The following is a 15,942-nucleotide window of genomic DNA, read 5'->3' as shown; positions in this document are numbered from 1 at the left end:
CACACACACACACACACACACACACACACACACACATAATGGCTGTGAAAAATATACACATACCTATATAAGGGCTGTGAAAATGAACGTGTTAATGCATGCAATTTATTTTTTTTCAGGTTAACACGTTAAAAATATTTAACTCAATTAACGCAGCATCCATTTTTTCTGTCATCCATTAGCTAGAGTTACATCTTATGATCACATTCTTATTCATTCAAATGCTTTTTGCATGCCAAAATGCCCGTTTTGTCGAGTGTCCTCGTAAGCAGAGTCTTAAAAGTTCTGAAGTTTAAAATGAACAGTTGTGAGGAAACGGGATGAGTGTCCGATGCGCCTCATGTGCATCAGGTCTTGCTGCGTTCACACCGAACGCGTCTGGGGCGTCTGACTTACATGTTAAGTCAATGCAAACGCGCGTCTAGAGGTCCTGCGGCGCGAATCGGCCGTTGACGCGCGAATGGCGCGGCGCGAATTGAGCGTTCACGCGGCTGACGCGCGAACTGAGCGTCTGACGCCCAAACGCCCGAGTTGAAAAATCTGAACTTTGGCGTAAATTCGCGGCGCGTTAACCAATCAGGGACTCTGCTTTGGTAGTAACGTGTTTATGATGTGATCAGTGATGCCGGAGACCAGAACAAAGATGTCGCTGTGTGTAACGTTAGCCACCCTGAGTTCTGTGATGTGTCATTATATTTTTATCGAGACAGGAATAAAAAGGACCTTGCCTGGAAGAGAATAAGCGAAGAACATTTTGAATGCATTCGCGCGTCTAGAGCGAAATAGACGCGCGTAAAAAAACAAGAGTTTGAAGCGAAATAGACCTTTTTCACAAAAATCGGAAATCACGTGACGCAGGGTAAAGTTAGTTCCGCTATGCGTCTACGGCTATTACATTGATATGCTCTTTTCTCAAATATCGCTTCTTACCTTTTCTGTTTTGTCTGTTTTCCAAATAGCTTTTGTATAATCTACAAATAAATTATTTTCTACTTTGTAGCTTATACAGCCACTCAGACCGTTGATCGAATTTACCGGAAGATGGATTTATATCACCAGCTGTCATACAGCAAAGGCTATGCAGCTACGCATTCAGCAATTTCCCAGATCGTATTACGTACTACGAACATTTATATAATTTATTAATTAAAAAAATTAACTCCCAATATATACTTTAATGTGGGATATAAAGTCGTGAGATAACATAATATTGTCGTGAGTTTAATAGCTACGTTTTAAAAAATATATAGCATGTCTCATATGGCATCACATCCCACATTCAAGCATATGTTATCATTAATCCTGATCGATTAAAATGATTAAACTAAGACAATTTCCAAAACCACACTGTACACAACTATCAGTCTTTGCATGTTGCAATAGCACAACAATGCTGCGCATAATACACACTTTAAGATGATGATGACAGGAAAATGAGTGAGAGATGACTGAAGTGTTTATATCCAGAAATATCATGGTGCGAGCAGTCCTGCTTCACGAATCAGAGGATCAGGTTTGTGTGATAATTAAGGGATCTACCAGTCGATCATTTCCCCAGCACGTCGCTAAAAACACTCTATACATCTCATTATGTGCATACTATCCACCCTAAATAGTACTGAATATTAATGATGTCACATAGTATGCACGTTTAGACACAGACACTGTCTTTACAGCACATGGAGCGCGATAATGCACAGCCGCGCCAAACATACACGAAGAATATAACCAGTTTAACCGCCATCACTTCAAATTATTTATTAAATTTAGCTCTTAATGCGAGCTCTGTAGTCTCACCAATAATTCACCAAGGCCGTTCAAACATTTTCAAGACATTTAATTCGTAAAACGACTTTGATTCCCGAACTGGTTCTGATCGAGGCTATCTATCACTGTAACCGGAAAATCTTTTACACTGCGTGGCTCATTCCGGAAGCCAAAAACCCGGAAGTGTGAAAAAGGTCTATTGACGCGAGTCCGAGGCGAGTGGGAGGGGCAAGTGCTAGGCGGTTGTCTGTTTGTAAGATGGCTGATGTTGATCGTGCGTTCATCGAGAGCTACCACTTTGTATTTGCTCTGGAGAGCAGAACAGCGGCGTAGGAGTCAGCGTCGCGGGAAGGCCGCGGGTCGATAAACGTGTACGTGATTTAAAAGTGAAATGTGTATTTACAACTTACCAGGTAGCCCAGTCTCCTCACCGACACTCTTCCAAGCGAGCTCCTTTTTATTCCTGTCTGAAGTATGAACTTGTGTCATAAATCTCTGGGTGACTGCTCACTGATAATATCAATCGTTCCTCCATTTTGAATGAGTGACTCCGAGCGGGCCTGCCGCCACAGCAGCAAGCAGGCTCCTGATTGGTTAACGCGGCGCGAATTTACGCCAAAGTTCAAATTTTTCAACTCGGGCGTCAGACGCGAATTCGCGTCAAACGCTAAATGCACAAAAAGCACCATTCGCGCGTAACGCGCGTATCGCGCGAAACGCTCAATTCGCGTCATTCGCGCGAACTAGACGCGCGAATGAGGCGAATTCGCGTCTTCCGCGCCGCGCTAAACGCCTCATTCGCGCCGCGAGACCTCCAGACGCGCGTAAACGCGTCTTTACATTGACTTAACATTGAAATCATTCGCGTCAGACGCTCTATTCGCGTTTGGTGTGAACACAGCATATGTAAGTCAGACGCCTCAGACGCCCCAGACGCGTTCGGTGTGAACGCAGCATTAAAGTGACAGCAGCCTTATAAACCTGCAGCTGTTGTCTTTTAAAGGTACAATTTGTGATATTTTTTTCCGCTAGAGGTCGCTAGAAGCCTATTCAAAACAAAGGCGTAGTTTGATGACGCCAAGTTTTAGAGTGGAAACTTGGGACATGTGGTCTCCATCTCAACGGACGGTGCAAAAGAATAGGGATTGGAGTCTGGATGAACTCATGTTCGTGGATGCGATTATTAATGTAGTATGAAGCAGAGCAGGAGCGAGTGTTGCGGGAGCTGAACGAGGAGCTGGAGCGATTGATCAACACACGCCTCACGAGCAGCAGGACTTTTATTATGACACAGTCGCCGGCGCCGCTTCCGCTTTTCCGGTCATGAGTTTACGGGAGCTGTCCTTGTCGACAGAACCAGCGGCAGATGGTAAACAGTAATTATGTTCCATAAATAAGTAACACAATCCACCATAAAACGTGCAAGAAGTAAATAAGGAACTGCTTGAAGCAAGCTAGTGGTTTGCTGGACGCTAGACACTACTTCCGCATTTGTCCACGACACTGTTGTCATGTGGTTTCTACGTCAGTAAAGGCGGTAACAAAGGGTAACTGACGTCATTGACAGGCGACTGCACTGCCCCGTGTCACTGTTTAGAATGGGAATTTTCGCATGATTTACAAGTAGTTGAAAACATTAGAGATATTGTTAGTAATCAGCTGGACAAAATATATAACACTAGCTTAGGGGTTTTTGGATATTTTACTGCAAAAATTATACCTTTAATCAAACAATAAAAGAAAAAAGAGAAAATTACTCACTGCTCTTGACTGAATAACTTTTATAGCTTAAATAAGGATTAATCTAAATTTAATTTACAATGCATGAAGTGAAGACTGTGAAGTATTTGATAACTTTATTCAATTTCTGTATATATGTTCTACCCGTTAGATCAAATATTTAAAATATACTGTCTGTTTTTTCTGCATTAATTTGGAGATTAAATGTGAAGTTATTACAATATAAAATATATTTTAAAAAAAGATTAATGTTACGTGCTATTAATCACAGAACAAAATATGATTATTTTTTTTAATCGATTGACAGCACTTTTATGGTAAGAATTTATGTCTTTGAAAGCAGTTTCTTACGCTCGACAAAGCTGCTTTTATATAATACAGTAAAAACAAGGAATTGTGAATTAACTTATTGTGAAATATTAAATATTCTATTTAAATATATTTTTAAAAAATGTAATTTATTCCTATGATAGTAGGCTTAAGTTTCAGCATCATTACTGCAGTCTTCAGTGTCACATGATCCTTCAGAAATCATTCTAATTTGCTGCTCAAGAAACATTTCTTTATATGTTGTGCTGATTAATATTTCGGGGAAACCCTGCTACATTTTTTAAGATTCTTTGATGAGCAAAGTTCAAAGATCATTTATTTGAAACACATTTTTTTTGCAGCTTTATTGTCACTTCTGATCAATTTAATATCCTTGCCTACATTTTTTTTCAACGGTAGCATACCAAAAATTTAATCAGAATGTCAGCAAATGTATGTCTCATTCACCATCATTACATTTTATTGGGATATACAGAATAGTAAAAAAAATAAATAAATACATAAATAATATAAATGACATAAATAAATATATAATAATTTCAGTATGTACCTTTTTTTCCTAAAAGAAGTAAAAGGTTTCTGATAAAATTCAGAATGCATTTTTGTCCCTTCTGTTCAAACCTATTATGCAGACATTTCTCCCACAAAAATAATAGTCTGACCTTTCTGACGTCATATTTGAGTTCCAGCAAATAACTACTGATAAGGCTATCACCACAAATTTATGGGAAACCAATATCAAATACCTGACTGCTAATCTGAATGTTGGGCTGAAGGTGTCTTTAGCAGATATGGCCCTGGTACATTGGGACTAAAGTGGGAAAAATATGAGTTTTCAAAAGTTTAGGGGTGACATTTTCAAACTTTAAAATAAAAATTTATTAAAAATGTTCAAATGGCACAGTTTCCTAAGAATGACTCACATACAGACTATGGCTTTCTATGTATACAGAAACTCTGGAAAGTTCACTGACTGAAAAACATCCTTAAGATCATAGATACTCTGCCTCTATCTCTCTCTGTGCTACGGTTTGTAAAGGTTGTTACAAGAAATCAAACTGGCAGGCCGACTTACTTTATCACCTTTGAGACCAGGTAGGCCTTGAGGTCCAGGATCCCCTTTCAAACCCTGAGGAGACACAACAAACAGGAACCAGTTTAATCACAGAGTCTGCTACCTCACAGCATCCTGACAGGATAACTTAGGGGAAATCTTTCCAGTCAGTGAACAATGTATCAGTTTGACTTCCTCCAAGTTAAGAATTCAGCAGGGAACCACTCCAGCCATCTTTTTGTAAAATCATGCTGTATGTGTTTGGCGAAGCGGCGAGAATGTGTGTCTCAAGGTGTTGATGTGGTCTCATTTACATGACAAATCTGTTTAGTTCTGCACATTTTAGTGAATGATTTGCACAAATTGCACACCCGAAATATACAAAAACACTCTCTTTCAGAAGCCCTCCGGCTGGAGTCGGGATTAGAATTCCCATCGCCTGCCAGCTAGAGCTTTGTGAGGGGGAATCTGATTGGAGATAAGGCAAAACCACAGGCAAAGTCAAAAGTCATAGTGCTTAAAAGCAACATAGAGAGAGAACAGGTGGGGGAGAAAAAAGGGGAATACAAGAAGGTGAGGGAGAGAAAACTGGCCAAGAAGAGGTGGCTGATAAACGAGGCCTGACACGTATTGACAGGTTAAATTTACAGCAACTCTTGTTAGGTGTGACACATCAAGACTGGCAGCTACACAGAGAGAGATTTCTGAAATAAGTCAGAGGGTACTTAGAGAGAAGGGAACACTGGCCCTCAAAACACAGCAATTTGTCTTAGTTAAGCTTTCGAGTGAGACTATTAATACTGAATTATATTAGGCTCAGATGAGCGCCTTGCCCTTTTTTTTAATCATGTCTCGGAGTTCGCGGATAGAGATGCGACTAATTTACTCTTATGATGGCGAAACTTGTCAAGACAGTTGAGTGAAAGCTCGTTCTCGAGAACAGTAATCTGGAGCCATGTCTCCATAAAACAAGATCAATACAAATAAAGTGTGTAAATCTGGAAAACCTTCTTTTGCATCAGCTGTCTTACTATGAGACTTGTTCTGTGAGAATGATGATGGTGAAGCTTTACAAAAAAAAAGTTATTCAAAATAGAAAATTCATTTTAGGTATGTAATCTTCCCATTCTCTGGCTGTAGTTCAAAAGAGTGCAAATGAAATTGCGAGAGAACAATTGCTCGGTCGGACTGACGGACAGACGGACGGACAGATAGATAGACAGACATTGAACGACAGATAGAATGACAGAACAAAAGAACGAACAATAGAACGATAGATATAATGATAGAACAATAGATAGAACAACAATGACAGAAAAAACAATAGAAGGAACGGCAGAATGATAGAATGACAGAACGATAGAACATAGAATGAAAGATAGAACAACAGAACAATACAGAACAATAGATAGATAGAATGATGAAACGATAGATCAGAAATACAATGACAGATAGAATGATAGAACATTTAGAACAATAGAACGACAGATAGAAAGATAGATAGAACGACAGATAGAACGTCAGAGATAGAAGGACAGAACAATAGAACAACAGAGAACAACAGAACGATAGATAGAACGACAGAACGATGGATAGAATGACAGAACAAAAGAATGAACAATAGAACGATAGATAGAATGATAGAACGATAGATAGAATGACATATAGAACGATAGAACTTGATAGAACGACAGATAGAACAATAGAACGACAGAATGACAGATAGAACGACAGAATGACAGATAGAACGACAGAATGACAGACAGAATGACAGATAGAACAATAGAATGGCAGAATGACAGAGAATGATAGATAGAACATCGAACGAAAGAACGAACAATAGAACGATCGAACGAACAATGAATGAACAAATGAACGACAGATAGAATGACTGATAGAATGATAGAATGGCAGAACAAACGATAGAAAGAACGACAGAACAATAGATAGCATGACAGATAGAATGATAGAACATGATAGATAGAACAACAGAACAAAAGTACAAACAGAACGACAGATAGTACGGCAGAACAATAGATAGAAAGACAGAAAGAGCATATAAAATGACAGAACAAAAGAACGAACAAATAGAACGATGGATATAATGATAGAACAATAGATAGAACGATAGATAGAACGACAGACAGAACAATAGAACGACAGACCGACAGATAGATAGAACGACAGATAGAAAAATAGAACTGAATTGTCATATACAATATGCTAGTGCAAGTATATAACAATTAGTTCAAACTTTGCTAAATGTATTACTGCCCTCCACAGGTCAGTGTCTACACTGCCGGAATTCTAATAGAGAAGAAGAAGAGAGCTTCAAGATGGGCATTTCTGGTTAAAACGTATATAATTTAAAAAAAAAGTTTTTAGAAAATGAGTGACTTTTTTTTTATCAATTTCATTTCGACTGTAGAAAGAAGGACATGGATATATTGGATGACATGGGGGTGAGTTAATTATCAGGAAATTTTAATTTGAAAGTGAACTAATCCTTTAAGGCATTAACTAACGTGAAGTAATGAGACCTTATTGTAAACTTACCAATTAATTAAAATGGCAAAATAACTATTTTCAAGATAACTTGCCGCCACTCACGTGCAAAACTCATGTGACAATGTTGCATGCTACAATTTGAAGCAATTATCGTTGCATAATACCTATTATTTCACTTACTAGCAAGCGATTACATTTCTAAACCTATGGTTTTAAGACCAAACTTTGCTATAACTTTTGCCAAACTGGAGCTATAAAATGTATATGCAAGTAAGAATCAGCACTTGAACTTTATCAGGACTGCAGTACTGTGAAAACACACGTGGAGGTAAAGCTCACATTGGGACGGCATGATGGAGGTTAGACTGTGGCTGCCCTTAAATGATGTATGTTCAGAGGGGTCTTTGGAGAGATCACTCCTGTCCTGCTTTTAGCAGAATCTAATGACTCCTTGAGGGAACCAGTGCACCTTTCCTTTGTTGTTCCACCTCCCCGAGAGCAGCCCCAGTTAAGAACAGCTGCATTGGCCCTTTTCAGAGAGGCTTGATTTGAGCTCCAGGCCTACAGGCTGTTCCAACCTCGGGAGTGAGGATGGAGAGACCGACTACATAGTTAGCCTCTGCTTGCCCTGGGCATTTCAGCACAAGCGTTGAGGTGAAGGATGGGTTAAAATCAGGGCTGTGTCCCTATCCAGGTCCCGTCACATCAGCGTGAGGTCAAAATGCTGCAGGGATGCTGCTCACTTGCCTGATAATTATGTACAGCACAGCGCGTCCTGGCTGCAGAACAGGCCAGGTCACAAAACAATCTGGCATCTTCCCAATACAGAGGCACATGCAGTGTTCCCAAAAAGTGTTTGGACACTGAAGCCACTCTTGAAAACACTTCCTAAAAAGATGTACAGCTTCTACTGAAGCCTATTTCTACCTAAACAGGCTTAAATTGATCAAATTACAAAACAATAGACAAAAAAAAAAAATCTAATGGAAACATGGTTATTCAGCTATAACATCTGTATGATTTCATACACATCCACTAACAGTTCTGGGTAATTACTTACAAATTGTAGTCTGTTACCGATTCCAAAATACATGACAAAAATTTAGAGTTAAATAACGTAATCCATTACATTACACATTTAAGGTAATATAATCTGACTACTAGACGATTTGATTACTTTTAGATTACTTTTGACCTATTTTTTTAGAATACTTTTGACCATTTATTACATTGAATTGAATAGGATAATCTTGGACCATATTGATATAAAAAGACAGAGAAATGACATAAATGACATGGATTGGTACATTTTAATGTGTTTGAAAGACAAAAGCCTTCCAAAGAGAGTAATACATAGTTAAATGAATCATTAATGATAATTCAAATAATAATGTGTTCGTCACGAACTGATTAGATATGCAATGTTGAGAATGATTTCTGTAAATGCACTGATCAAATACTGTGTGACTCAGTTTTCAGTGATAGTCACATGACTAGTGGCTGGTCTGTGTGTGCAATTCCACAAACCTGGAAGACCTTCTGAACATATATAAACAGTATGCTTTTTTAGAAAGGAAATTTTAAAAACTATAAAAAAAAAGTAGTAGGGAGAATCAATGAATTATGAATAATTTACTGCCATTGAGAGTAAAATGTAATCAAGTAATCAAACTGCGGTCTGATTATGAGTATTTTAAAATGTAATATAATCTAATTACTAGTTGCTGGATTTTTGGAATTTTTGGAATCTTATTATGTAATCCAGATTACATGTAATCAGTTACTACCCAGCACTCTCCACTAACTAAAAAAGTTAATTATTTAAAGGGTTAGTTCACCCAAAAATGAAAATTCTTTCATTAATTACCCTCATGTTGTTCCAAACCCATAAGACTTTCATTCATCTTCGGACCACAAGAATCTTTTTAATGAGATATGAGCGATTTCTGTCCCTCCATAGACAGCCTATGACGCTTCAAAAAGTTCATAAAGAGATCGTAAAACTAATCCATATTAATCGAGCAGTTCATTCAAATTGCACACTATTTACACTAGTGCATTGTTGTTTTAAAATGGTGTTTTAAAATGAAAACGATCCTCATCTACACTGGCATTTTCACAGCAATCTCCGTCTACACTACATGACCGAAAATGCATGTCACATGACCGTTTATGCACACTGGGCATGCGCATATAAGAGTAAACAGATGCCTTTTGCGCATGTCGATGGCTGCAGTATTAAAAAAAAAAATGCAGAGTGGCTGCTAAAAATGACAACAAAGCCAGCAAATATTGCAGTTCAGTCTTCATGTTATTGTTTACACAGTAGTCAAGGATACACAGAGCGAATGTGGGCAGCCACGGCATTGTTTTCAAAAGTGTCCGTTTTGATACGTTTACACAGAAAAGCAAGCCCAGTGTTTTCAAACTAAAATGGGCTCTGTAGCATTTTTGAAAGTCGCCGTTTTTGAGGTTCGAAAACGCCGGCGTAGTGTAAACGACAGGCGTAACCGTGGCAAAACTTATGCGTTTTCAAACAAAAAGGCACTAGAGTAAATGGGGCCAGATTGAATTTAGGCTTAGGCCTGGTTTACACTAGCACGTTTTCGTTTTAAAACAGTGTTTTAAAATGAAAACGATTCTCGTCTACACTGGCTTTTCCACAGCGTTTCAGAAACGATCTCCGTCTACACTACACAGCCGAAAACGCATGACCGTTCATTCGCGTACAAGTGTAAACAGTTCCCTCTTGTGCATGTAGGTAGCTGCAGTATATTATATATATATATATATATATATATATATATATATATATATATATATATATATATGTATATATAAATAAAAGCAGAGTTTAACTGCACAATGGTGCCTAAAAATTACAACAAAGCCAGCAAAGATTGCAGTTCAGTCTCCATGTTAGCGTTTACGTGGTCATCAAGGATACACCGAGCAAACATGCACAGCTACGCCACGAAAGTCTCTGTTTTCAAGGGTCGAACACACCAGTGTAGTGTAAATTACAGGTGTAACCGCTGCAAAAGTTATGCGTTTTAAAACGAAAACACACTAGTGTAAACTGGGCCTTATATTCACATATAAACATTCATCAACCAATGAGGTTCATTCTCGCGTTACGCACAATACACAGCACGTCCGAGCTTTCGCAAGAGGTTTATGTTCACTGATCAGTGTTTATATGGGAGTAAATGCCTAAATTAAATCTGTTCATCATATAAAGTGACTGATCTCTTCAGAAAATTTTGACTAAACCACTCAATTCATATGGATTATTTTTACGATCTCTTTATGAACTTTTTGAAGCATCAAAGTTTCAATTGCGTAGCTCTCTATAGAGGGACAGAAAGCTCTCAGATTTCATCAAAAAGATCTTCATTTGTGTTAAGTCTTATAGGTTTGGAAAGACACCACCACCAATCACACCAATTGATTACAAAAATAATAAAAGTTAGTTCTGAGATGTTTGGAGATGCCATTTAATTAAGAGTGACTTGAGTGTCCAAAAGTGTGCAAATCTGGCCAATATCTACGCACAGGGACTTGCAGACATGTTTACACACTCACAGACATAATAACACCCTATAACACATCTCAAAAACACATTTAACATGCAGCGACTGGTTTCCACAGCGGTTTTACAACTCAAATTCAAATTCTCATCAGGAAAAACGAACACGGTCTGTCTCAGAGGCGCGCGTGTTTTAAGCAGAGAGAACTGTTGATATGCTGAATGGCAGGCCTTCAAAGACCTTTGGAACAAGATACAGTGGAGTAACAGAGATATCTCAAGCGCTGGCCACAAATGCCAAGAGGGTTACGCCAGGAAATGCTTTTTGCAAGTTTCCGTTTGCTCAGCGATTCATTGCTACAAATGTTTGTAGTGGAGCTCAGGATGATACCATCTGAATTAAGCTTTCACTTGGAAAACATGCTGAGCTGCTTCACCATTGCCAGTGATATCTGTCTATCATAGATGACACTGTACTCTACATTTTCAGAGTACATGTCATATGAAAAATGCTTTCTTCAGCTATTCAAGTATTGAAAACAAATTTGCATCCTTTCATAGCATAGGACATCTATATTAACACTACACGTAACCTGTCATATTCTGAAGGATAGTGTAACTAACACGCCATGTTATGCTCCGAGTGTCTCAACGGACAAGTGATACAAGGCGTCATGCACATTCCATTCTGAACGTTCTCACATAACCCCCATGGGCCTCAGATATCAGGTATTGACTTTAAAAGACTTAAATTAGCCAGGCATTAGAACATTTTGACTCAGGGTGGTGACTCTCTGTGAATAATGCCATACGTCTTTAGATATAGTAGATTGATCAAGTTTCTTTCAACTTTTCAAGGTGATCACACAGTGTCGGGCTCTGCGGCTGCACCTTACAATCAAAGTATTAATACACAGCATCAGAACGCACACTGAATCTACAGCAGCATGGCAAAAGAAATGATGATGTTTTAGCCGAGCTGTGGCCTTGCAAGTCTGAATTGAGTGCGATGAGAAACGAAGAATGGGTGCCACAAAATACTACCAAGACAATTTATGAGATTAATAGAATAATCAGATCAATATTTCATTTGCAGTGTCCTCGCAGGTTGAACACAACAACAAACTAGTTTGATTCACAAATGCATGATTCTTATAAGCTGGTTCTTTTACTCAGACTCACAAACGTGTGAGTTATTAGATTGAATTGGTCAAAACTGTTTTAAACATTAATTAGCATTTTGAATCATTCATATGACTCACTCAGTGACTCAATTGGACCATTCTTGACTTGAAATGAGTCTTGAAAACCGAACTGAAAAGCGTTTATGTGGTTTTTGTATAGCTTATGAATCTGTGTAATGAGTAATTGATTGTATAGTGCTTACTCAACATTTTTTTTCCCTACATATTTAATATTTTTACAATTTTGAAAACATTTATTAGTATTTGGTTGTTGAGTCTGACGTCACGCGGCAGCGCTTCCGGGTCCAAACGCTCTATCTCATACCTCAAGAAAACAACAAATGGTGCTAATATACACACACAATGTGGTGTAATACTAACAAAAAAAATTATAAATCATATATATATATATAAATAATAAAAAAAAAATATTATATATATATATATATATATATATATATATATATATAGAAAATTAAAAATTATAATCATAACCTTTATCTTCATACCAAAATCCCAGATGGCCAGACAGTGATTCATCTTTTATAAATAGTTAAAATATTAATGTCTGTGACGCTGTGAGCACGGAGACTGTTGTAAGTATTTTAAATGTTTAAGTTTTTGAAATGTTAAATGTTTATTATGAATAAATAGCGCTCATAAACGGCCATTGAGAACGGCATTCTCAAGTGAAACGAGTTGAGGCTTGGACCCAGAAACAGCGTTCCTTACGTCACAACTTAAAGGTGCAGTATGTAATAATTTTGACCGCTAGAAGCCCATTCAAAATATAAATATATATATATATATATATATATATATATATATATATATATATATATATATATATATATATATATATATATATATATATATATATATATATATATATATATATATATATATATATATATATATATATATATATATATATATATATATATATATATATATATGCCACTGTCGCCGGCGCCACTTCCGCTTTTCCAGTCAATAGTAAGCAGTAAGCTAGATCGATTTTAGAATATCATATTAAATATTGGATGGCTTGTGTTGATAAATGCCATGCAATTCATTTTAAAACATTTGTATGATGGAGAAAATACTGTATTACTGTTACTAAAAATAAAGCTGCATCTGATTATGCTATGTTAGCTACTTCACAAAATAGTGTTTTTCTCTGAGACATGGTAAAGCATGGTACTCACAAAAAATTAAGAAAATTTGTTTAAACCATAAGACTAAATGTGTTGAGCTATACTACAAATTCATTTTCTGTCTATAAATATATCAAAACAGTTGTTCCCTGGTGTATTAAAACGTGTAATATATTAAAGTGTATTAATTTGGTGTTTTCATGGTTTCTACAAAATAAAACCGGAAACCGAGAGTAACGCGGGTATGACGCAATTGACAGACGACTCCTCACACGTCCCGGAGCCTTGGTTAAAATTGCAATTTTCTCATGATTTACAAATAGTTGGAAACTTTTGGGATATTGTAAGTACTCAAGTGAACAAAATATATAACACCGGCCTAGTGGTTTTTGGATATTTTACTGCAAAAATATTACATATTGCACCTTTAACAAGCGAATAAAATGTATCATTTTCTCAAAAGTATTTTCAGCTAAATAGTATACCGTTGTTATAATTATAGGCAAATAAATTCACAAACTCAAAAACACTTTTTCTGTGAAATTATGATTTTCATGACAAAATATTACTCACTAATGTGTAATTTTCAACCCATTCTAGTTGATGACATACACCATCACAAATCATTCAGTAACACTTTACAAAAAGGGTTAGTTCACCAAGAAATTAAAATTACCCTACGATTACCCCTCAAGTCATCCTAGGTGTATATGACTTTCTTCTTTCAGATGAACACAGATATATTAAAAAAAAAAATATCCCTCTGCCGGAAGCCAGTTATTATAGATTCTAAAGTTTTTTACAGTCTTACAAAAACCCATTGCTTCACTTTAGAGGGTCTTTATTAACCCCCAGGAGCGGTTTGGAGTACTTTTATGATGGATGGATGCACTTATTTTGGGTTTAAAATCAGCCCCCCCCCATTCACTGCCATTATAAAGCTTGGGAGAGCCAGGATATTTTAAAATATATCTCCGATTGTATTCATCTGAAAGAAGAAAATCATATACAGCTTGGATTGCTTTTAATTTTTGGGTAAACTATCTCTTAAAAGCCTGTATTTAAAGCATTATAAATGTATTCCTATTTTCATAAATAATTGTCATGTGTTTTAAAGCATTATACTTTCTAATGGTGTGTTCAATGAATAGATCAGTATTATAGAGTCTTATTTATTATATATATATATATATATATATATATATATATATATATATATATATATATATATATATATATATATATATATATATATATATATATATATATATATATATATATATATATATATATTTTTTTTTTTTTTTTTTTTTTTTTTTAAGTGTTTAAATCATAAACATGCATGTACATTACTGAAAAAGTACAATATAGAGGTCTAGCTTTATTTTTGATCCCTGCCATCTGGCAAGTAGTTGAAGGAATCGGAACCATAATGTTCATTAAGTTTCGCAAACATGTCAAATGAAGCCTAAACTAAATTAGGGTATTGTGCAATGCTCAATCTGTTTGCACCATCTTTACTTATGTACGTTTTAACACTAGGAAGGATTAACAAATATCTCGATGCAGAATATCAAACAAAAATCAGTCCACACATACTCTAGCGGCCTGGCTGCCTGCAATCAACATACTGTATAAAACAAGGCTATTGCTCAATTAATGTGCGATTTGAAAGGAGTTCATAGCAAAGGAAAGCGTGGAAACTGGAAAGTTCTGACTTTTCAACATCAAGGGCAATCATACTTAATGAGGGAAGTTTGGAAAAAGCCTCCATTATATTAAGAAAAGAAAGCAGATTTTCGAACAGCAGTTGACGGTAGCTTTGTTCACCCTAGAGAGTTATCTGTTCTCGCATATCCATTCAAGCACGCCTTTTTCAGAGGGAGTAGCTCAGAAGTCTTGGCCGATGCTATCTACAATCCATCTGCCAATCATGTTTATGAAATGGCCATTCATTACTGTAGAAAGGATCTTCCCAAGGAAATGTCAAAGTATTCTTTGTGTCTCATATCTGATATTGCACACTCACATTCTTAAACAATTGCAACTCTCACACTGACGTCATGTAAATACCACTACACCGAATACACCGCCTCTGCCAAGATGTCTCAACAAACCGTGTAAAACACTGGCAAAAAATGATCATTTCACAGCTGTGTCCTATGAGGAGATGATATATGTCTTTTTTCAATGTCTAGTAAGTTAAGTTGGGTGTGCCACATCTGCATTAAGGAAATAAAAGACTGTTAACTCTCAAATGCAAGACTGACTTCAGTAATAACACTAATTGTGTGCAGAAAAGATTCAAGAAATCTTTCTGTAGAATCAAACCATGATCAATTTAAAGACAATAAAATAAAGTTGACTTGTTTTAGCCATGCACATAAATACCCTCATTCTTAAAGTTGATGAATTTGGATCATTTTAGATAATTGCGCATGCCCACAGCTAGCATAGAAATTAGCATAATACACCCCCAAACCATCTCCATTTAAGGGCTTTTTGTTCAAGCTCTCTCTTTGCACAGTTATTCATCATATAGGATGTATAGGATTCTTGTGTTGATTTAAATCACAATGGTCGACCAATAAAAGAGACCACACCCAATTCCAGCCTCATTCTTGCATAACACTTAGGATAAACAACCAAAAGAGAAGGGCCTCCTAAAGTAAG

General features: G+C 36.7%; 1 protein-coding gene across 4 annotated transcripts in view; it reads right to left on the bottom strand.

Moving 5' to 3' along the window:
• The window catches only part of LOC137020243 (collagen alpha-1(XIX) chain), a 234,726-nt gene that overhangs the window by 170,844 nt on the left and 47,940 nt on the right, over positions 1 to 15,942 (bottom strand). For all 4 annotated transcript variants that reach the window (XM_067385510.1, XM_067385511.1, XM_067385512.1 and 1 more), the window contains one exon: positions 4,913 to 4,966. In XM_067385510.1, coding sequence (XP_067241611.1) covers positions 4,913 to 4,966 — 54 coding nt within the window. The remainder of the gene's footprint in view (positions 1 to 4,912; positions 4,967 to 15,942) is intronic.

Source organism: Chanodichthys erythropterus, chromosome 5 (genome assembly GCF_024489055.1).
Source record: "Chanodichthys erythropterus isolate Z2021 chromosome 5, ASM2448905v1, whole genome shotgun sequence".
In the NCBI taxonomy this organism is placed as follows: domain Eukaryota; kingdom Metazoa; phylum Chordata; class Actinopteri; order Cypriniformes; family Xenocyprididae; genus Chanodichthys; species Chanodichthys erythropterus.
Note: the sequence above shows the minus strand (reverse complement) of the source record. Positions and strands in the feature narration are given on the sequence as shown.